This window comes from Lactuca saligna, chromosome 7, assembly GCF_052625555.1.
Source record: "Lactuca saligna cultivar CGN05327 chromosome 7, ASM5262555v1, whole genome shotgun sequence".
Taxonomy (NCBI): domain Eukaryota; kingdom Viridiplantae; phylum Streptophyta; class Magnoliopsida; order Asterales; family Asteraceae; genus Lactuca; species Lactuca saligna.
In genome coordinates, this window is record NC_136423.1 from 177,197,762 (window position 1) to 177,221,627 (window position 23,866).

Here is a 23,866-nt window from a genome sequence, read left to right on the forward strand (position 1 = left end):
TATAAATTTCTTATGATTTTTGTCCTTAAATCCTTATTATTATTATTTTTTTTTGTCTTCATTGAAATGGCCATTTGAATTAGATTATTGAATGGTCTATTTGTTAAATTTAGCAAGGGATAATGAATTGTGATGATAAACAAGTTTTGAAATTGATATATCTAGATAATTTTTTTTATGCACATATAACAATAAACTTACATAAAATGATTAAAAAATATCATTATGATTAATAATTAAAGTTTTTCTGGTTTTCACTGCCCAATAAACTTGTGAGAGCAACAAGCTTTTGCAATTATCCAAATTTACTAATTTTCCATTTTATACACATTTGACCAATAAACTTATGGTTAATACTAAATTTGGTCAATAGACAATACCAAATGTCTCTAAAATATACTACTTTGCATACGCATTACACTGAGAGGTAAACAACCATGAAATTTGTCCTGAATTGGTCCATATGACTTTGCTATAATCAATTTTAGTTTTTGTAATTTTGACTTCAATTTTAGTTTTTGTCACAAAACGAAGTTGTAAAAAAATTCTAAAACGATTTGGATAAAAATTTGTAAAAAATGTAATTTTGCAAAAAAAAAAGGTTGTAAAAATAATCTTCTAAAAAAATGATATTGTAAAAAAGACTAAGTATTATAAAAAAAAATATGTAAAAAACAGCAAAAAAAACTTGGGTGAAATTTGTAAAAGAAATTAGGCTAAATTTGTAACAAAGGAAAAAAAAAACTAATACATGTTGTATACCTACTATAGCATGTCACATTGACCTCTTTTCCCATAGTTGGTAACTTATTAGGAAAAAACAAATTATATCGGTTCTTGTCCTAGTTTTACCACTAAAACATTGGTTTCATAAAAATGACCATTTTACCCCTATCAAATGCGAAACATAAAGTGCATTTATGTTATTAGCAAAAAAATCAAATTATATTGGAAAATTGGAAGGGGTAAAATAGTAATTTACTTTATAAAATTTTCCATTATTATAAAATATAACAATGTATGTTCAATATATATTTGATAGTACATTGGTATAATAAATAAATTAGAATAAAAGGGGTTAAACCATATTTATATAATGAACAAACTGCATCATGGACTAAATCATCTTCAAAATAAGGCAAATACATGTCATGCATATTGAAAAAAAAAATAATGAGAGAAGTTATCTTTTAAATGAAGAAAATTGCAGAATTTACTCTGTAAAAACATAAAGTACAGAAATTACCCTTTTAATGCAAAAAATGATAAATATTACACTTTAAATAAAGGCACCGATTTAGTTCCTTTATAATCAAAGAAAATAATCATTCATTTATCTTTGTACAATAACTCCCAATAACAGGTGCAACATAACCGAGAGCTCTTATCATACTAAATGATGAGTTGATTATTTTTCAATTAAATTGTTTCTAAAAATATGTTAACAAAAAAATAGAACATTTGCAACTTTAATTATTCAAAAATGAGCAACTCAATAACCTAATAAAATGACTTGAAAAAATAAACCTAAAGTAATTAAAGGAAAGGATGGATCATATGTCTGGCTTTTATTCTCTCTTATAAAGAGAACTTTAATATTTGAGCTCATTATAATCGACTTGATCAAATGGGCCTTTAATCATCACTTCTAATCTTAATTTCATAAAATTAACAGCAAATAAACAAACCAAATTTCTCAAACAGTCATCAGTAGGAGGTTTGTTATTCATTCACGAATTATCAAACTGACACAAAATATGCAATTTGGGAAGAAAATAACATCGACATGAAATTAATCACAACGAACATTAAGAATAAGTATGAGGATTGTGATTCCATTCTTGAATTAAATTGGAATAATTAAACAATCATCATCATGCATAAATATAGACATCCAAATTGGATTGTGATTGAAAAACCATCAGAAAAAAAGGATCACTACATCAATTTATCACAGCCCTACAAAAAGATATGATTTCAGACGACTGTCACGTGATTAAATCCAAAATCCTTTTTTGGTTTTGAAATTTCTAAATTGAAAAGGCACAAAACATAGATTGATAGGAAATAAGATCCATCCAAAACAAAATAGTTTTGTCACCTATTTCGTCGAACACCTTACGTGCATAATCTAAATAACCGCAATTCACATACATATTGATTAGATGGTTGCTTACGTAAGGGTTGGGCAAGGAAGACATTTCAATTGTTCTTGTCAAACATGTAGTGATCTATACCTCGGCTTTGAGAGAAGCAACCATAGCAAGCACTCTTACGGAAAGAAACCAACTTATGTTTGTTGGATATGAGAGATGCTCTGATCCTTTGAGATTTAGGAGGAAGAAAGATACAAGCCGACGTCGATTAATTGTTTAATTGATTACAAATTTTGGTCGAAAACGTTTTTTGTTTCCATATTTATTGCAAGTATTTTGGTATAAGATAAACTATTCAAAATTGAAATGTTGATTTATAGGGATATGATCGTCCATTTCATTAATGAGAAAAATAGCGGGAAAACAATTGAGCAACGCTGGAGAAATTGCCACGTGTAAAAACATGCGTTTAAAAGGGGGACACGTGGAACTTAAAAGAGTCTTTTATTAAGATTAGATTAGATAAGCTAATTAGTAAGTATGAGCTTATAAGCTAATTAGTAAGTATGAGGTAATTTATGAAAAAAATTACTTATTAGAGGTTCCTCATCGGAATAAGATATTTTTCATCCAAATATTTTTTTTAACTTATAGCGGTGTGGAACCTCTAATAAGTTAATAGGTTGTTTTAAGAAGCTTAGCCAAATACCTTAACAATATAGTGACTTTAAGAGAGAGAGAGATAGAGAATTGGAATGAGGGGCAAGGTGGAGCAAACGAGGAACAGAGCATATGTCTGTAGAGAAAGGTCAAACAAGCTTTTAGTGTTGTTCTTAAAATTTGAAAGTTGTAAAATATAAGAGGGGTATTATTGGTATTCCAGAAAAAATATAATGATAATGATTTTAAATTACAGCAAATAATAATAATAATGTATAAAAATTTTAAAATAAATAAATAAATAAGATTTAAGGAAATATAATATTTTGGAAACTTATGTACGTTATATACTAGTTTATAACTCGTGGGAACCACGGTTACAAAATTAATTAAACTATTGCAGTGAGAACTCAAAATTATCAATCAATTATTTCAAATAAATTATTAATTAAGAGATATTTTTTTAGTTATATAAATTATAATCGTTAATTTAAATAAATATATGAAATTATATCAATTTAGAATTTGTATTAATTTTAATTTAATACTTATTCTAATGTAATTAAATTAATGTAATTATCGTGGGAAATTTAAAATTTAAAATTAAGAAGTAATAGGTTGATAAGTGGTATTCATTAATGAAGAAGTCTAATAGGGTGACACATGACAAAAATAGAATAAAATATGCATTAATTAGGATGTTTAATATGATGACACATGTCAAAAGGAGATTAAAATTCTTCTTTGATTAGAATATGGAGATATGATATTTAGATATTACATAAGGAAAATACGATATTCTGCTATTTATTTAGGGTACATATGGAATTTTCCCATATATATATATATATATATATATATATATATATATATATATATATATATATATATATATATATACATACACCCTTACAAGCTACAAAATTTGTCCGTAAATTCCGGAGATTAATATGACACACCCCTTCTCGTATATAAATCCCCAAATAGTTTAGGCCAAAGGGTGTATCTAATGTGAAACATTCCCTCACTTTTTCTCTACCAACTCATTGCCACATCATATTTTTCCTCATCGCCAACCAAGAAGAGGAGATATCTAAAGACTACTCGCCTTGAACACCGTGAGGATTCTTTTTTCCGTGACGACACCTTAAAAAAAAAAAATATATAAATCATAAAATCGAGCATAGTACTATATTGGAGAGAAAAAAAAATTTGGAAAATTTTTTTTTGGATCATTAAAGTTGAAGCATCGATCATTTTTATGATCCGTGATTTAGTTTTTATGATACATGTTTCAATTTTAATGATCCATATTTTTTTCCAATTTTTTCTTTCCAATGTAGTACTATACTTGATTTTATGATTTTTATTTTCTCTTTCAATTTTTTTAAGGTACCCTCACGATTCCTCGCAAAAAGAAAAATCATCACCTATATATATATATATATATATATATATATATATATACCGGGCCGACTGAATAGATCATATTCATATATGAATACGTATATTATATATGAACAAGTATAACGGAAGTGATCATTCATATACAAATATGGCGACGATGGGTGGTGGTGGAGGTGACGGCTGTTGATGGTGGTTGGTTGTGGAGATCGTGGCGGTTGGTGGCGGTTGGTAGTGGAGGAAGGCAGTGTATTCATATATGAACTTTGACAATCCTCATGATATGTTTTTGTTGTGTGGTTGGTACCTAACCGATGTAAAAAGACTATTTTGTCTGTAATATTTTTTAAAAAACTTGGGCAGTCCCACCTTTTATCCCTTGCCCCCAATTATTTCCCATCCAAACCGCCCATTCTCTCCCTCGTCGAAAAAAAATTCGTATTTGGCCGGGCGGGCGTCCTCTCGCCGACGATAGATGCAGCAAAACAGATGGTTCAAAAACATTTTTGGCGTTAGTTATCGGGGGATTCGGTAGAAGTGATGATGATTTGGGTTAGGGATGAGCATGATTCAAAACACAACCGGTACCGACCCAAGAATCTGGAGGAATGTGTGAAAACACGATATCGTACTGAACCATTATCATTTTCACAAAAGTGAATAGATATTGAGAGAAAGACAAAAATCGTATTACTAACAGCATATTTTCATTCCTTACCTTTAATTTATTTATTTATTTATTTATTGTATTCTGGAACATGAAAATACAGTCTATGTTTTCATTTCTCTCTCTTTCTTTTATCTCCTTGTTTCCTTTATTTAACTCTGGAAAACAGAGTAATTACCATTAATAAGATATTGTCTTTGGATAGCGTATGCTAGCAATTCATTCATCACATTTATGAAAGCGGCCATTGGGCAATCAAATTGTTGAATAATAATGGTCACAGACTCGGATTTGGGTATTTGCACATTAGTAAGTAGGATGACAGAATATTGAGAATTGATGTTTAGCATAATAATAATAATAATAATAATAACAATAATAATAATAATAATAATAATAATAATAATAATAGTAACAAATACAGTATATCAAAATATTTATATACTATGACAGAACATAACATTCTAACCGAACATCTTTACATAATAACCAACAAAACACAATCATTTCAACAAGCACAAGTAGGTTTAGGTTTTCAAAATATAATAGTACAAAAGATGGGGCAAATATATCATCAAATCCATCTTCAAGATCCAAATCAAAGTTTCTGCAGTCTTTCCTATCTAAATTCTTCCACCAATCATAGTACCTCAATGAAACCTCACATTGAAACGATCATGATGGAATGAAAAACCTCACAAACTTACCTAATATGTAACATAAGTGATGTAAAGGAAACATACATAGGTAAATACTAAAAGGGAAATGGAAGTACACATTGTTCTCTTCAGATGTCATGAGAACTTGATGACACAAGCTGTAGAGCTCCTTTTCATTGTTTCTATTTCAACCCTTGCCTCTATTCTCATCTTTATATCTGGTCACGGAGTCTTTGACCACCAGATGTCCATCCTCTCCAAAACACATGCATGCTTTAAAACACATTTGAGGAAACCTATTTCTGAGTTATTCGCATGAAAGTTCTTGAAGGTCAATGTCTTGAGGCAATTAGAGATGCATTTAGGTATTGATGACCAAATTGAATAGTTCACACCAAGGTACCTGTCGCGTATGAATCCCTATATATACACCATTTTTAGAAAACCTTGTGTTAATATCATGATCATGGGAATGATATTTTTAACTTTTTGAGAATTGAGTAATTCACCTCAGAGAAACAAATAGATTGTAGAACTGGACAAAAGGAAAGCAAATCCATCAATACTCTAAATGTATGCTTCCCGATTTTCATACTCAATATTAAATGGCTCAGATTTGGAAACACCGGAAAACAGACCAGGTTGTTATCTGCAAATACAAGAGACTGCACACAAAATTCAGTGTATGAGGATTCTGCAAAGATGTGAGTTCTTATATATTCCATTTAAGATGTAAAAATTAGGTTGCCAATTACCTCCAAAGTACGTCTGCATAACTTCAAAGAAACAACATATTGTAGTTGTTTGAGCAGACCAATAACTCGACAAGTGACTTCTTTTTGCCACTCGGGAGGAATGTAAACGCATGCATTCACCAGGGATGATGTATTACTCAAGATAATCTCGTTTGATAGAAATCCGATATATTCAAAATATGTAAGATTTTCTGCGTCGATTTTAATCCTACAGACACTAATAGGATCATACAATGGCTCCTGAAAGTGTAGAATATCCTCCTCAAAGTGTAGAATATCTTCTATGGTCAAGCTCTTTAAGGTGGAATTGGAAGTGACAATGTTCTTCAAGTTCATCCAGTTATGTGATAAAACCAACTCCTCTAGAACTGGACAACCTAACAGAAGCTTTTCTGCATGATCATCATCCGGGAACACAACAGAAAGTAGGTGCAGGGTTTTCAGACATGGAAAAGAAATGCAAGATGGGAGTTCAGTAACATAATAATTTGATCTTATTTTCAGGCTAACCAACGGTGTTCTATCAAGAATAGACCAAGGAATCATAGATGGATCCTCTCGAAAGAGAGACAGATCAAGCTCCTGAACATTGTGCATGATTGCATCAGAAATCCATGAATGTATTTGAGAATTTTGTATTTGAGATTCTTCATAGCTACTAACACATGTTAAACGAAACTTGATGATATTCGATACACCCCGTAATCGGAGGACTTTTTCTATAAACTTCATGAAGGAAGTAACATCAGGCTGATGACGATCATGAACCTTTTTATCATAAAAGAATAGATCATCAAAATCGATGTCGGAGACAGAACAAAACAATAAATCATCAAAATCGATGTTGGGGGCAGAAGCCCAGAGGTTCTTCCATCTTGTTGATAATATGGATGTCTTTACAACTTCTTTGGTTGGCATAAATGATAGGATATGGTGAACAATACAGTCAGGTAGATTGCTGATATAATCGACCATATCACCTATATGTTCAATTTCATGTTGCTCATCGCCTCTGTGTGCACCCATGATTAGCCTCTTTGATTTCCTACTCACTGTGTAAAGGCAAAAATGTCAATCAACTAAACTAAAAGCATTCACGGGAAACAATATAACTTTATCATGATATATGACACACACATCAAAGAGTATTTTTTGAGCTGTGCCCTAATTAATGATATCTCTACCATAGTATACGCATAAACCCTAGACATGAATGCTAAAAAAACGATATCTCTTGATTGTTAAGAGAAATACGATAAACAGAATTCAGCTTCCATATAAATAAACGAGGACATGATTTGTTTCTGCATATAAGATGTTTATAACTGATACTGTAAGACATTCGCAGAGACTTGCATATAAAGACATATATATATATATATATATATATATATATATATATATATATATATATATATATATATATATATATATATATATATATATAGAGAGAGAGAGAGAGAGAGAGAGAGCGATGCTGACTTTTGATGCTCCGTTCGTGACTCTTTATCGACGAATAGCCAAGAGTTTTACCGGAAATTGGCGTGTTAAGAGTGCGAGTGAGTGTGTGAGTTCGAAGGAAGGAAGGAAGAAGGGGCGGGCTTTCTTTCCCTCTCTCTTGCCCAATTTTTTAGAATAATTTACTTTTTTTTTAAAAGGGTTTTGAAGTGTTGGTAAGGAAGGAGTGATCCTTTTAGGCGGTGTTTGATAAATTAAATTATATCTAATTAGTTTATTTGTGAATAAATAATATTAAAATTAATTTATTTAAATTATTACTATCACAATATTAAGGATTCATATTCAAACACTTAAACTTAGTTATGATGGTGGGAATAAGCAATAAACACCTTTTTTTTCTTTGTCCAAACACCCCTTAAATGAGAGCTCATATGTTTAAATCTTTTAGAAGACATTCGGTGATATTTAGGAATAAGTTACATAGTTTGTTGTTTCAAAAAAAAATGACTCTTTTATCTTATATGATTTTGACAAAGTCACAAAAACTTCTACTTTACAAAGGAAACGACATATGGTCTTTTTGAAATTTCTGTTACAAAAGTAGTTCGTATCGTAAAAATTAAAGAAAAAAAACATTTGTTTTAGACCATGTTAGAAATCGCAATCCGGTAGTGTGAAATGGTTACGATTTGAACTGTCTATATTTTTTCGGGAAAATGATTTGATAGGGTAAGAAACTTTTTGAAATATAAATATTTAGTTATTATTATTTTTTTCTTATAAAATAAACCCTTATACTTTATTTTTTTGTAACAATGCAATCCTTTTGACCGGCTATACCCGATATACCGGTCATATACAAATTTTCTTTTAGGGAAAATGACTTGATATGGTAATATAATTTTTGAATTGTACACATTTAGTCTTTATTCTTTTTTTTTTATAAAATAAACCCTTATACTTTATTAATATGTACACAATAGGTCATTTTCACCGGATTCTACAGATTTTGCTTATATGGAAGCACAAGTGGCACTAAATAGCAATTAATTAGCTTAGTCACCGGCGGTGGGTGATCTTCCAGCAACAAGAAAATGACGGCAACCCTTCTCTTTCTCGTCTCTCTTCCTTCCGGGCGAACAGCAACAACCAAACACCATTTACCTGTTGTGTTTCTCCGATCTGTCTCTCTTTGCCTCCATCTTTGAGATATGTTGCCAGAAAAAGAAGAAAGAATTGACGAGGGGGCTACCAGAGTAGCTCCTCGCCACCAACTACCGTCTCTATTTCCTCCTGTCACCCCCTTCAGCCTTGTTGTTTTTGCCATCATTTCTCCTTACTACCAGTGATGTGTAGGAACACACAAAGGAGTCGTCGGATATCGGGGTTATCCCTCTTTTTCATGATGAATAAAAGTTGGAAAAATCTCGTTGTGGATATGTGGATGTCACCTGGGTATTTCATTTTAACAAAATAAAAGAAAGGGAAAATGACTTGATAAGGTAAAATACTTTTTGAAATGTACACATTTAGTCTTATTCTTTTTATTTATTATAAAATAAACTCTTCCACATCAGCAAAACCTGTAGAATCCGGTGAAAATAACTTAATGTGTACATATTCATAAGGTATAAGGGTTTATTTTACAAAAAAAAAATAACGACTAAATGTATACGTTTCAAAAAGTATCTTACACTATCAAGTCATTACCCCTATTTACTCACAACCCAACCGACTATTGAATTATTACTTTTTCTTTCATTTATATATACAATAAATACTATCCACCAAACTTTATATTTTATTATTTATTAATAAAATTATTTAAACAAAAATATACATTATTTAACAGATTTAAATATACATTTTAAATATATAAGTACTATATTTTGTTTGAAGAAAATTAATAAATAAAAGTATTGATATATTTTTATATACTTTTTGTAATAAATATAATGTATAATATTATGTTTTTATAGTTTAAAAGAAAAAAAAAAATTAAAGAACATGGCACTTTCCAAGTCAATCGGTTGTGACGTTAGGGCGTCAGATTATGCTTATTGAAAACAATCATAAATGTATTATTTTTCTTTTATTTATATCTACAACAAATACTATCCACCAAACTCAGTATTTTATTATTTATTAACAAAATTATTTAAAGCAAAATATACATTGTAAAGAATTAATAAATAAAAAATATTTGTATATTTTTTATAATTATTGTAATATATATAATATATAATATTATGTTTTTAAAATTTTAAATAAAAAATTAAAAGAAAATAATACATGTGGCACTTTCCATCTCAATCGGTTGTACCGTTGTTCGTCAGACTATGTTTGTTGAAAACAATCATAACAGTTTGACGTGTATAAAATAAAAGTCATTTTAGTGCAACCAATACCTAAAAAAGCGGATGAGAAGACGAAGATCAATCTATGACACGTGATCTTGGTTAAAATTTTAATGAATATGTATCAAATAATATGTTTATTAAAAAATTGTAAAAAAATTTATCAAAATATTTCTTAAAACTATCCTTATGGTTTGGTCCAACTTTAGAAGGATAAAATGTTTATTTTATCACACATTAACAGTCAAGAAAACAAAATCTTTTTATTTTAATAAAAAAATAGTTTTATTCTTCTTTTGCTAATTATCCTATTAGACATCTTATTAATATCATGTTACTTGTTAATATATTAATTCTTCATTTTAAATTTCAAATTTTAAATTTCTCACTCTAATTACATTAAAATAACAGTTAGAACTAAATTAATACAAATTATAATATGATATAATTTTACATATTTATTTAAATCAATATTATAATTTTATATAACTACAAAATATATTCTAATTAATAATTTATTTAAAATAATTGATTAATAATTTTAAGTTTTTATTATGAAAATTTAATTAATTTTGTAAATATGATTCGTCTAATAAACTAATGACACAATAGATTAATGGATTATCAAAGATATCTATGATCTATTCTAAATATAAGTGTTTGTGCTTGTGGATGTATAAAGGTGGATGTATAAAGGGGTGTTTTTCATTAACCTTAGGAATTAAGGGACTAAATCTATAACTTGTAAGGGTGTATATGTATATAATTAAAGAAGAGGGAAATAAAACCCCTCCAATTTCTCCCTCGAATATATGACCGATTTCTCCCTCAAAATATATGACCGATTTCTCCCTCAAACTCGATCATACTCTCAAGATTTTAGCGGTGACGCCAATGGCAATTTAACTCTTCCTCATTCTTCAATAAATAGTCTCAAACGAGAGGATCTTCGATTCCGTTAATCTACAGCACATCAACAATCTCAAATATTCGCTCAAAGTCAGCTATTTCTCTTCTGTATTTGTTTATATGCAAGTTTGTGCAAAGGTATAGTAAGATCAATTATGAAGATTTTATTTGATAAAAAAAAAAGCATTCTTTAGTAAATGCATCCCCTCCTCTTTTATTTATATTAAGCTGAATGTTGTTTTTCGTACTTATCACATGAAACCACTGAGTTCATTCATGTTATTTGGTTATTTCGATTTAGTCTCTCCAGTAATTATAAAAGAAGTAATCAAAGAACTATCAAGCTATTTAGCATATCAATTAGTTTTACCGTATCAATATTTCTAGGGTTTGTATTATGTATGTCATACACCTTCTGCACCGATTTGCCATAAGGGTGATCAATATATACGATTCCATTGTATCTAGGATTTATAATTGCCATCCATAAATTAGAACAACTCAAAGACTGCTCTTCGTTTGTTCATTCGCGTTAAGAAAGTAATTTATATCGATTTTGAGTCCTAAAATATAACCGTTTAAGTGATGATATGCTGAAAAGCCTTGATGATCTGGTTAAATTGTTTTTCTTGAATGTTTTCAGTTTATTTGATTTTGAAGGAAGCTAAATAAAGTTGACTTTTTGCATGTAGGCTGTGTGTGGGAAATCAAAGAGGTTAACCATGAGTGAACACAGAGGCCACAAGCAACATGATATTGATTTCAGCAATCTACCTGATTGTATTCTTGATCAGATCCTGTCTTTTTTGCCCACAAAAGATGCTGTAAAGACATCTATATTATCTACAAGATGGAAGAACCTCTGGGTTTCTGTTCCCAATATTGATTTTGATGATGCATTGTTGTGTGCTAGAGAGGTTGATGGTTGGCGTAGGCCTCATGTGACTTCCTTTGTGAACTTTGTAGAAAGAGTTCTACGCTTATGCAATCCATCAAAGATGGAGAAGTTTCGTCTATCATGTCGTGTTTTCCGTGATGCATTTCAAATACATTCATGGATTTCTCATGCAATCATGCACAATGTTCAGGAGCTTGATCTGTTTCTCTTTTCAAAGGATCCATCTATGATTCCTCGGTCTGTGTTTCATAACACATCATTGGTTAGCCTTAAAATAAGAATGGATTGTGCTATTCAACTCCCATCACATGTTTCTTTTCCATGCCTGAAAGCCTTGCAATTGTCATGTGTTCAGTTCCTGCATGATGATTTTACAGAAACGTTTCTCTCAGGCTGCCCGGTTCTTGAAAAATTGGTATTATTCAATAACAGCTTTAAATCGAACATTACAATTTCAAGTTCCTCCTTAAAGAGCTTGACTATACGTGATCTGTCAAGGTTTGGGGAAATCGATGATCTTAGTGGCTGTAAGATCAAGATTGGTGCAGAAAATCTTATTTATTTTGAATATATTGGATATCTATCCAACCAGATTATGTTTAGTGATACATCATCTATCGACATATCATTCATTAATATTCCAACTCACAATGAGAGGCTACAGAAAGTTGCAAACCGAGCTATTTATCTACTTAAACAACTACGATATGTCGTGTCTTTGAGGTTATCTAATCTTACCTTGCAGGTAATTTACAATCTAATCTACATATTAAATGGAATATATAGAAACTCGACTCTTTGTGCCCAACCTTGATAGACTAACTTTGTGTTTTGCGTGGTTTCTTTCCCATGCGAAGTCTTTTATTTGCAGATAATATATGTTTTCCCGTGTTCTCGAATTTGACCGATTTAATGCTGACTACAGAAATCGGGATGAATCATACATTTAGAGTACTGATGGGTTTGCTTTCTTCTTGTCCAGTTCTACAATCTATTTGCTTCTCTGAGGTGAATTACTCTATTCTCAAAATTGAAATTAACATCATAATCATCACCTTGATGACCTAGTGGTGGAAGGCTTGCGAAACCACTCTCCAAAAGGGGGTGACACAAGTTCAACCCCCACTTAGTTTAATTGAGGGGTCCCAAAGGGATTTTTTAAACAGTCCAGATGGACAAAGGACAAAGGGCCCCGTAGACCTGGCAATTCATTTTTGTGTCGTGTCACATGTCAACCACGAATTTTACATTATAAGAACTGTAAAATGTGTTCGGATGTGAAACACGAAGAGGACACTCAAATAATTTGTGTAACACGTGACAAGGCACGAATACAATACGTTTTTAACTGCGTTACACGAAAACCACGTATACTATATTTAAGCTCGAAAAACAAGTAAAACAATCTTAATCCAAATTACAAGCTCCCAACTACTATCTATACGTGTTTACGCGCGTGTGTTATACGGATTGCATGTTACATATATTTTATTCATATCTTACTAGGGTAATTCGTGTCTGACATGTGTTTGACGCAAAACACGAATTTTTAAATTCATGTCGACACGAATTTCCCAAACCCATACACGAAAAACATGTGTTGTGTTTGTATCGGTGTCGGTCGTGACTCGTGTCAAGTATTAAATTGTTGGGTCTAGGGCCTGGAGGTTGCCCGTGGAGTCCACCATAACAGTAATAATAATAATAAAGTTCACCATAATAAAATAAAATAAAAACTGAAAAATCATGTCGATGATCATGATTATCAACACATGGTTTACTATAAATGTTGGTTTTCTATAAATGTTGTACAGGGACTCATGTACCTTGGTGAGAACAATTTAATCTGGTCATCAATACCTATATGCATGTCGAATTGCCTAAAGACAGTGTCCATGAAGAACTTTCATGGTTATAATTCAGAAATATGTTTACTAAAACATGTTTTGAAGACTGCACGTGTATTGGAGAGGATGGATATTAGGTGGTCTGAGACTTATCTACGAGATTTGAAGAGGAAAACAAAGGCGAGGAAGGAATTGGAAAAGATTGTAAGGAGCTCTCCTGCTTGTGTCATCAAGTTCTCGTGAAACCTCAAGAAACCTGTACCCACTTCGATTCCTTTTTTAGTATTTCAGGATTTTGGATGCTAATTTCCGGTATATTGAATCTAAGGTTAATTACACTTGATGTTATGTCTAGAGTCGATGCTGTTCTAGCTTATAACTTCATTGCATTTGGGTCGTAAGTGCACTTTTTCTGTGATGATATATTTAAATGAAGTTCACAAAGTATACTTATGTCAAATGACACAGCCTCTCTTGCATGCATGTGGTAGAGACAAGTATATAATTCACATAGTAGTGAAAATAATTTTGAACTAATTAAGACTCGTTTGCTTGTAGGAAATAGTTTTTGGTTTTCTTGGAAAAATATTTTGGAGAAAAAGAAATTAAATTGTTTCTTCCTACCTTTTATGCTTACAAATATTTCTACCCACTAAAATTATGAGAAGTATCATCATTCCACCATTCAATTTAATTTTATTTGATATATTTCTAATATACTTTTAATAAGATAATTAAAAATATATAAAATGATGACATATATCATAATTTTAATAGGTATAAATATTTATAGTCATAAAAGGTAGGAAACAATTTAATTTCTCTTTAGAAAAAGTGATGGATTTTTGTACTGAGTAAATAAAGTTAGAAAACATGATTAGTTAAAGTTGATTGAGTTATTATGTTCGATTGTTTTTGGTTTTCTTATAAAAGTTTTAAAAGAAAACGATAGAGTGATTGAGTTTTTATTTTCCATTTAAATAAAGTGATAGTTTCGTCTTTAACTATTATTTGGAAAATTGTCTTTTAGCCCACAAAAATCTTTAATATATATTAAAACAGAAACCTTATGACATCACCTTAAACAATCTAGACCCTTAATTGTATTTCAATCTTATGTTTTTCACTCTTAAATCAAATTGTTGATACCATCTTTTTCAAATGGAATGTATTTAACTCCAATAAAAACTTTGCAATTGTCAAACAAAATTAACTTAAATCTGTTGAAATAGAATGTATTTAATTCCAATAAAAGTTTCTCATATTTTAAAATCTTGAATTTTCGATTATAAATGTTTTAATATGGTCAACTTTAAAAACATATTACTAATAGTCATTTTAATTAAAGCATTAAATATCAACCATCAATATAAATCTGTTTATATTAGTAAACCTGAAACATCCCAAAATACAGTCCAAAAATTTCGTTTTTAATTCATTGATAAAACCATGAATAACATCATCAAGTGAACATCATAAAACATGTATCTCAAAAACATCATATCAATTGTCAAAATATCAAAGTATCATCTCAAATATTAGAGTAAAATATCACAGGCTATAAAACTATGGTGTGTGCCATGCGATCATCTTGAGCCATTCCCTTTACTACTAGAAGTACCTGAAACCAAAACTGAAAACTGTAAGTACGAAGCTTAGTGAGCTCCCCCAAACTACCAAATACCATACACATAAAATATAACATATAACATAACTTTAGGACTATGCCCAGCTGCATCGGGATGAACCCGACATCGGCTTATCCTGTCCGGCATCGGGCTCACCCCGGCATCAGACCACGTCCATCAGGCTTGCCCTGACATCGGGCTTACCCCGACACACACATTTCATAACATATATCATAAACATATAACATAAACACATAACATACATCGCGCTTGCCTCAGCATCGGACCGAAGCCCTGAACACATAACACATAACACGCATGAATCATAAAGACATCAAGCATACATAACTACTTCTCGAGACCACCTCGGCATCGGACTGAAGTCCGGAACATATAATCTACATCGGGCTATCCCCGACATCGGACCGAAGCCCGGTACATACTAACATACATAAATGGGTCGGCATTGGTGCCTTCGACCCGTTCCTACTGAAGGAAGACTCACATCTCAAAGTGGATGCTGATCTCGTGCGTGAGGAATCTCTGTTGGCTGCTCCCACGACTCCCCGACTAACTCTATACAATAATACTTAGTCAGAAAACTGAAAATCCATCTAAGGGTAAAATAACCATTTTACCCCTGGTAAAAGTCAATGCTCTGGTCAAAGTCAACATTTTGGGTTGACCAACTCGTCGAGTCAACCTTTCAACTCGTCGAGTTCTATAACTCATAAATCATGGAATCGCGACTTAACTCGTCGAGTCCTATCGAGCTACTCATGGTCGCGACTTGGCGATTCAACTCGTCAAGTCCCTCTACAGACTGGTCGAGTTCTACCATAAACTGAAACGAGACAACACGACCCGACTCTTCGAGTTCCCTCATGGACTCGAGGAGTCCTTCTGTCTGTTTGGCCATCTTAACAGAATAAGCCCTTGTTCTATATATATCTAAAGTCCATACTTCGATTGTTCACTGGAAATGACCTTTATGAGGGTAAAGTTTCCAACTTTACTCGTTGATAGCCCTTTTTGAGGGGTTTAACTAAAACCCTTATTCCTTTTAAGACATAGATCTTATCCAAACAGCCTTAACATCTCAAACCAAAGCATGCAAACCTAGATCTAGGGCCTAGGTACCAGTTAACCACGAAAAGTCTCAAGCTTGCTTCCATGCATGGCCTTTTTAAGCTTAAAAAGCCATTATAATGTCCTTAGCACTTGCATGGGGACTCTAAGGGCATAAAGTTTGCACCTTTATGTCCTCACAACCCCTCTAGACACTAGATCTAGAAGAATACCCACCAGGATTGATCCTTTGCCAAAAACTATCAATCTTGGACTAAAAACCCACATAAAAATGCAAATAAATAGATCTAAGAAAAGAATGATCAAGTTGAGGCTTTATTACCAGAAATTACAGCTAAAGTGTAACATCCCAAGTTTGTCGATTGTAGCCCTAAGGATGGAAGGGTAAAGCCATGAAAAGCCTAAGTGCTAAACTATAATTCTGAGACCAGGAGGAGTACGTTGCGCGTACATAAAGGTACGTTGAGCATACTAGGGCGTGCCCCAGTACGTTGGGCGTACACTTGTGTACATTGGGCGTACTTATAAAGGATGAAAACCCTAATATCTCGGGTTGGAAGCTATAAACATCCTTATTGCTCATTTTTCTCTCCTCCTTCTTAGCCTCCATCTTCCAAAAACGTTCCCAAACCCTAGTTCTTGTGTGAGAGAGTCAATTGGTGGGTATTTTGAGCTCTTGAAGGGGAATTCATTGCAATAAGTGGTTGAAGAAAGAGATTGGCTTGTAGATCTGAAGTTGTGTTGTGCCCTAGAAGCTCCAAGAGGTAAAAAGCTTCAAACTTTATGCTTGTAGGTCATAGATCTAGCCTTTGTATCATTATGGAACCATTTCTTGTCCCAAAACCCCAATATGGTGTATGGTGCATTTGGGACGAGATAAACTGTAACGCCCGTAGATCCGGGCTAGTCAATTTAGAGACGATAGGCGTCAAAAATGAATTTTTGATGAAAGATTATTTAGAATGAATAATCTTAACTAAGTTATAGTATATGTTACAAGGTTTCCGTTCATATAAAGAACACCGAAATCCGAGTTATAACGAAGAAGTTATGACCTGTCGAAGTTTCGCGACGGAACCGGCACGACGTTGAATGACGTAAAAAGTGAATTTACGTTAGAGTGATATTTAGCCTTAGAAATCTAAACGAAAGTCGTAGAGTTCATTAAACCATGAGCGTCCATAAAAAGAACGTCCAAATCTGACTTCGTATGAGAAAGTTATGATTTTTCTAAGTTTCGACTTAGCGGTATGCAGCCCGAATACTCGATTTGAGACCGAGCGGTTTTTAGCCGAAACAATCTAAATGAGAATCGAAGGTCTCGTTAATAGGAGTAAAACGATAAAAAGATAGGCGAAAACGGACGTCGGATAAATAAATTATGATTTTATAACGGAGTTTTCCTGTCTCGGCCTACTAAAAATAAATAATAAAAATAAAGTCAAAATTAGCCGACGGAGTCTAAACGAAAGTTGTAGATCGTAGTCTCACCTATGCGGGGATATAAAGAACGTCGAAAAGGGGCCAAATCCTATCTTCTCCAAGGCCCTAAGCCTTATGATCACTGATGATCGGGTCACGGCCCGAATAATGAAGCAATTCAAAACCGAGTGTTACATACTTTCTATTTAATACAAACAGCATGTGTGTTTTGTGTTTATGTACAAATTACACAAACTTCAAACATACTATATAACAAAGGAATGAGGAAGAGATCAAAGGAATATTAGACTATGATTTTTTTTAATTGAAATAATTTTAAAGTTTAAACTACGAAATATGAAATTTGGTGTTATGATGATTACTTTTGTATGTTTTTATTAGGATTATTATTTTTTGTTGGTGGACTTGGTTTGGAAAATATAATGCATATAGAAGTTGACTTGATTAGGAGAATTACTTTTATAAGTTATATTATATAGATAAAATTAGATAAGTTATAAATGAAAAGTGATAATGTCATTAATTAACTTTGGTTGACACAATTGGTATGACTACTGACAAATTGATTTTAATCTAAAACGAACAATCAAAAAATAGTTAACATGATTTGAAATTAACTTAAATATGGTTTTTCTTTAAGCCTTGTAATACTATTTTTCCTTAAAAATTTAACTTCAACATCAAAAAAGAACTTTAGTTATTGCTTCAAAGACTTGCATCATACACAATGAATGTTGTACCGATCAAACCAATCCAAGAACTGGAAAAACCAAAAGGGTACCATAACCAACACCAACACTATTTTTCCCAAATCGGTTTGGTCCACGGTCCTTAGAATCCACCCAAAATGGTTTTGATTCCAGTCTAGTCTAAACGCTTACCCGTCTCTTGTATCACTTCACATCTCAAGATTACTCGTTATGCTCTTCATTCATCTTACACATCCAGATGTGGTGTTGAATTATTACTTCAAGTATGTAGGTAGAGCATACCTAGAGCGCTAGACAACTTTTTCTAATGAACTCAACAAAATAGCCATATAATCTCTATCCATGTGTGCGGTTGTTTGCCAAAAACACATGTCACCGCAAAGTCATGAAACCATGTATGGGGACAGACGTTTTCCCGGTGTCAGAAGGTCAAGAAATTTGGTGGCTTGATGAAAAGGGAGTCGGCGACCAAATCCTTGGTGAATGGGTCATAACTATAACGATCCTAATGTAGCGAAATTCCTTGTCGGATAAGTTCCAACCTAAATGAAAAGTTGGAAAATTAAAATAGTTGATTTTATTTTCTCAAATTTTCATGAACTATTAATAATGGTTTAATGGTCTAATGAATATGTTTAGCTATGAGATATGTTTAGCTAGGAGATTAGAAGGCGTAGGGGGAGTATTCCCTGAAAGATAAAAATTATAAGAAAAATCATTTTCATTTCATTGTTTGCTACAACCAAACGAAAAAAATTGTTATAGGTATGTATCTATGGTGAATTCTCTATATGTTGTAAACAATATAATCAATTCATTTTCTCAGGCTTAAGTATCTTTCTAAGATTTTTCATTCTCTGCTTCAATTTCATTTATTCGCACCAAAAACATCCCAAGACTTCCATTTTTAATTTTGGGAGCTCAAAGAAAAAAAAGGCAAAATTTGTAAATTCATTTGTGTTTATGATTTGAGAATGTTTTGTGTACAATACACAAATTCTTGTAGCAAGTCATCATATATGGATGGTGGGAAAGATTATAACAATTTGTCCCGCATCACATGGATAGAGATTAGAGAATGTGTGGTTTGAATATATTATAATCCTTAAGGTGCATTGGAATCCAACCTCTTTCTTTTGCTTGAAACTTGCAATGATTTCATTTAGGGTTTTTCTTCTTTTTAGATCCTTGAGATAAAATCTATAGTGTCTTAGTGGATTATTAACTTCGTATTGTATGTATTTTGAAACATGATCACGAGAAACATGAAAGGATAAATATAGATTAACTTGATGTGTGTGCAATATAGATAAAACCAGAAAAAGAAAGTTAAACGTCCATGTCGCCGAACAAGACTTTTTCTTTTTAAGTAGTGTTTTCTTAAAAGCTAGAAGTCCGAAGCTCTCAAACGTTGCGTATCAAATACGTCCGTAATCAGTGTGAGCATGTAACAACGTAAATTTCCAAAACAATTTTTCGCATTTTATAAAAACATAATTCATTTATTATTCATAAAAACATCATTGTTTGAAACTCGATTCATAACATATATCAATCCCAAGATCTCATAGCATAAAATCCTGTGTGTGTACTGATCAAGCCGACACCTTTCCGCGATCCTCACTAGTACCTTATACACATAACACAAAACACTGTAAGCACAAAGCTTAGTGAGTTCCCCAAAATACCACATATAACACATATTAGCCACTCGAGGCTATAACTCTGTGGGTCCGTGCACCCAAACTCTGTGAACCCTCAGGTTCTAACTCTGCAAGCATGCACAGCATAAATCACATAGAAGAATGCAGTGCAACAAACAATATATATAACACTGTATCACATAATTCTATTTACCTACTCAAGGTAAAGTATAGTGAGAAGACTCACCTCGGATGTCTCAGTAAATCTCTGACTCGGTAACTCTGGTCTAGCCTCTGCCCAATCACATGAAATAAATACCCTAATTAATACAACCCTCAGGGCTAGGCTAATCTCTTCCTCTCAATACATCCACTAGGAAGGGTAAAAGACTATCCTACCCTTCATATGACTCTAAGGTCCAAACGTTGACTAACCCTAAAAGTCAACGAAGTCAACGGTCAACCTTGACCAAACTCGTCGAGTGTGCAACTGTGACTCGGCGCGTCCACACATGCTCTTCACTCTCCTAGTCTTCATTCGACTCACTGAGTCAACCTCAACTCTGCAAATCATCATTGATCACAATCTGTGAAATGTCCTGACCCAACTCGTCGAGTCCGGCTCCTGAATCGGCGAGTACCATCGTGCACCCTGTCCTCTAGATTCCCTCTGACTCACCGAGTCACTTCCCCAACTCAGTGAGTCACCAACTGTGTGATTATCGGGAAAACCCTCGTCCTACTCGTCGAGTCGGCTAAAGGACTCAGTGAGTCCATGCCATGCTCAAGCTGAACTGACCTCTTGGGGTCAGATCCACTCCTCTAAACCATAGATCCAGCTTCCCAAGGCATTATAATCATGTAAATCTAACATCTTGGTGCACATGCAAAGGCTCAAAGGCCTTATTTGAAGATATGGCCTCTAAAATGACACCCTAAGTTCATAACCTCCATTAATACCCATAAAGCTCAAGGGGAAAGGGTCCAGATCTACAGCACCAACACGATAAGGGACCAATTACTCCATATAACCATCCTCTAATGGGGCTAAAAAGCCCTAACTCTAAGAATCACATCATAAACTGAATACCTCAAAATGAAGTCTTTGAGCTCTGGAATCACTAGATTAGCACCCTCTTCAGCCTCCTCTTGTCTTGGTCCTCTTCTATTTGCAAAAACACCAACAAAGATCAAGAAATAGCTCATTTCCCTCTAACAAACGCTCTAGCACACTTAGGGTTTCTCTCTGGGGTCTGGTAGCCGCAATTGATAGCCATAAGGCCCTTTAAATAGGCCCCAAACCCGAGGAATTAGGGTTTCATTAAACAACGTGGACTCGCCGAGTCCTCGGGGCGACTCACCGAGTCCAGCCATCCACCCGGATAATGATTCGCGTCTCTACTCGGCGAGTCTACGCATCAACTCGCCGGGTCCTTCCACAAAACTTGAAATTCAAAAGAATAAATATAATACCTGAAATTTTGGATGTTACAGAGCATGACAAATATGGGCAAAAAGAAACGGGAAAATGACTCTTGAGGGTAATTAACTTTTACATTTGTACTCATTTGGTCCTTTTCCTTTGTTTGTATTCAATATACCATCGAACTTGTTGTTTGTGTTCACCATAACCCTTTTGACTGGCTTTTGACCTGTGATAGCCGGTCAAAGGGTTATGGTGAACACAAACAACAAGTTCGATGGTATATTGAGTACAAAAAAAAGGAAATGGACCAAATGAGAACAAATGCAACAGTTGGTTACCCTCCTGATTCATTTTCCTTTTACTCATTTACAGCAAATCTCACGTCATCTCCTACTAATATTAATAACTTTATAAGATTCATTCTTGTTTCTCTTCAAAACATAACCCACGAAAGAACATTATTCATACATGTACAACTTTGTAATGCACTTGAATATTAATTAGGGGAATCTTGACTAAGCAGGCGCATTTCATGACTACATTTACATTTCCAATCAAATGATTTATCGTATCATGGATTCTAGACAAGTCTACAAACGAGTGAAATCACAAGTGTTGTGATTTTTGAGTTTACTTAGCTTTAAGATCGAATTCATGGGATAAGATACAACATCAATATGTACAATATAATGCTTCTTTTGTAGACACATCACCATAATATACCTTGAGGTAAACGTTTATGTTGATAACTATACCTCTCATACACAGTCATATCCTTTTGCAAAGAGGTGTTGACAGTTAACCATAGTAAGCATAATATAGACCATGTTTTAACAATGTTACCCCTTTGAAACGCTCTTCATATACGTTATAGCCAAAGAAGGTTGCAGTCTTTGATAACTTTGCAACTTTAATTTCATTTAACTTTTCGGGGGAAATGACTCAGAAAAGTAACCAACTGTCGAGTTCATTCTCATTTGGTCCTTTTCCTTTTTTTGTACTCAATATACCATCGAACTTGTTGTTTGTGTTCACCATAACCCTTTGACCGGCTATCACAGGTCAAAGCCGGTCAAAAGGGTTATCGTGAACGCAAACAACAAGTTCGATGGTATATTGAATAAAAAAAAGTCAAGGGATCAAATAAGTACAAACGCAAAAGTTAATTACCCCGAAGAATCATTTTCCCAAAAGAAACTAACTTTTATAGTAGCCAATTTGTTTTTATAAGGTTTAAGGTTTTTATTTTTCTAGTAAATCGTGTGGAATTTGTGATATTATGTTTTATACAATGTTTCTAATGTCTATTGCTTCTGTTTTGCGTCACTTCTAAAGTTTTGTTGTGATAATGATGATGATATTTTGAGATTTAAACATTTTAAAATGGAGTAGTCTTAGGTTTGAATTCCACATCTACGGTGTGTTTGTTTTTTTTATAGAACATTTTTAGAATACTAAATACTCTTCCAGCTTGTTTGATTTGTGGATTCTGCCATTTAGGCAGCAAACTTTGACAAAATTGGATTCAAGATTTCATTCATGACATGTTAGGATCATAGGATGTCAAATGTATGGAAGTTTATTTGTTGGGAATCTTTCGGATTCCATAGTATGGAATTCAATCAATTCGTCATTATTTCCAAGTTAAGAAGGAATTTGATTTTGTTCATTACCAAAATACTCTTTTAAAATAAAATTATAAAATTTGATATTATATATTTATTTTGTAAATAAATATTTAATTATGAATAAATATACATATAAATATCATTCAATTCTTATCAACTTACACATATTAAAATATCTTAAATATTAACTCTTTCAAATTCAAGATTCTTTTTTTGATAAATTTCAATCCTTCCAAACCTTAAGATAGGACATATTTGATGCTTGAGAAAGACGTATTTGATGCTTCCGTGCACTCTGCGATTACCAGGCAATTGAAGGTTTTTTCAGATATTGTTTGACAAGTTCATGATATGGTCCCCGAACTTATCAACGACTTTCACTTTGCCCCTCCAATAACAAAAATGTTAAATTAGTAGTTCTAAACTTCTACGATCATCTACGATTGATAAAGTAATGTACTTTCTACTAGTTCAGTTGTTATATCTCAAACTACATCCGAGGAATATATAGAAAAATATATATGATAGTCGAATTTGTTGTCCATTTGTTTTTCATTCGTGACACTATAAATATTTTAGGTTTATT

The 23,866-nt window shown here is 32.7% G+C and overlaps 2 protein-coding genes and 1 non-coding gene across 3 annotated transcripts; 1 reads left to right on the forward strand and 2 right to left on the reverse strand.

The window, feature by feature from the left end:
* Window positions 1-1,548: 1,548 nt before the first annotated feature.
* On the reverse strand, window positions 1,549-1,652 carry LOC145007828 (small nucleolar RNA Z103). The gene has a single exon (XR_013663190.1). It is a non-coding gene; the product is annotated as a small nucleolar RNA Z103 (small nucleolar RNA).
* Window positions 1,653-5,289: 3,637 nt separating this feature from the next.
* LOC145007093 (F-box/LRR-repeat protein At3g58900-like) lies at window positions 5,290-7,859 on the reverse strand. Its single transcript, XM_078966086.1, has 4 exons — window positions 7,724-7,859; window positions 6,242-7,293; window positions 5,996-6,151; window positions 5,290-5,906 (listed from the first exon to the last, which is right to left on the reverse strand). Coding segments are annotated over exons 1-4 (1,407 nt in total). The 5' UTR covers window positions 7,725-7,859; the 3' UTR covers window positions 5,290-5,708.
* A 3,831-nt stretch (window positions 7,860-11,690) lies between these two features.
* On the forward strand, window positions 11,691-13,956 carry LOC145007489 (F-box/LRR-repeat protein At3g58900-like). The gene is made up of 2 exons (XM_078966418.1): window positions 11,691-12,611; window positions 13,681-13,956. Exons 1-2 carry the CDS (start codon window positions 11,691-11,693, stop codon window positions 13,954-13,956), a joined length of 1,197 nt encoding a protein of 398 aa, XP_078822544.1.
* Window positions 13,957-23,866: the final 9,910 nt, after the last annotated feature.

What these genes read in the sequence shown, in the direction of transcription:
- LOC145007093 (XM_078966086.1), bottom strand. An exon ending in TATGCAGACGTACTTTGGAG is followed by an intron (nt 6,152 to 6,241) that starts GTAATTGGCAAC and finishes TTTTGTGTGCAG; the next exon opens with TCTCTTGTATTTGCAGATAA. An exon ending in AATCTATTTGTTTCTCTGAG is followed by an intron (nt 5,907 to 5,995) that starts GTGAATTACTCA and finishes GTGTATATATAG; the next exon opens with GGATTCATACGCGACAGGTA.
- LOC145007489 (XM_078966418.1), top strand. Translation starts at nt 11,691, where the DNA reads ATGAGTGAACACAGAGGCCACAAGCAACATGATATTGATTTCAGCAAT. An exon ending in TATCTAATCTTACCTTGCAG is followed by an intron (nt 12,612 to 13,680) that starts GTAATTTACAAT and finishes AATGTTGTACAG; the next exon opens with GGACTCATGTACCTTGGTGA.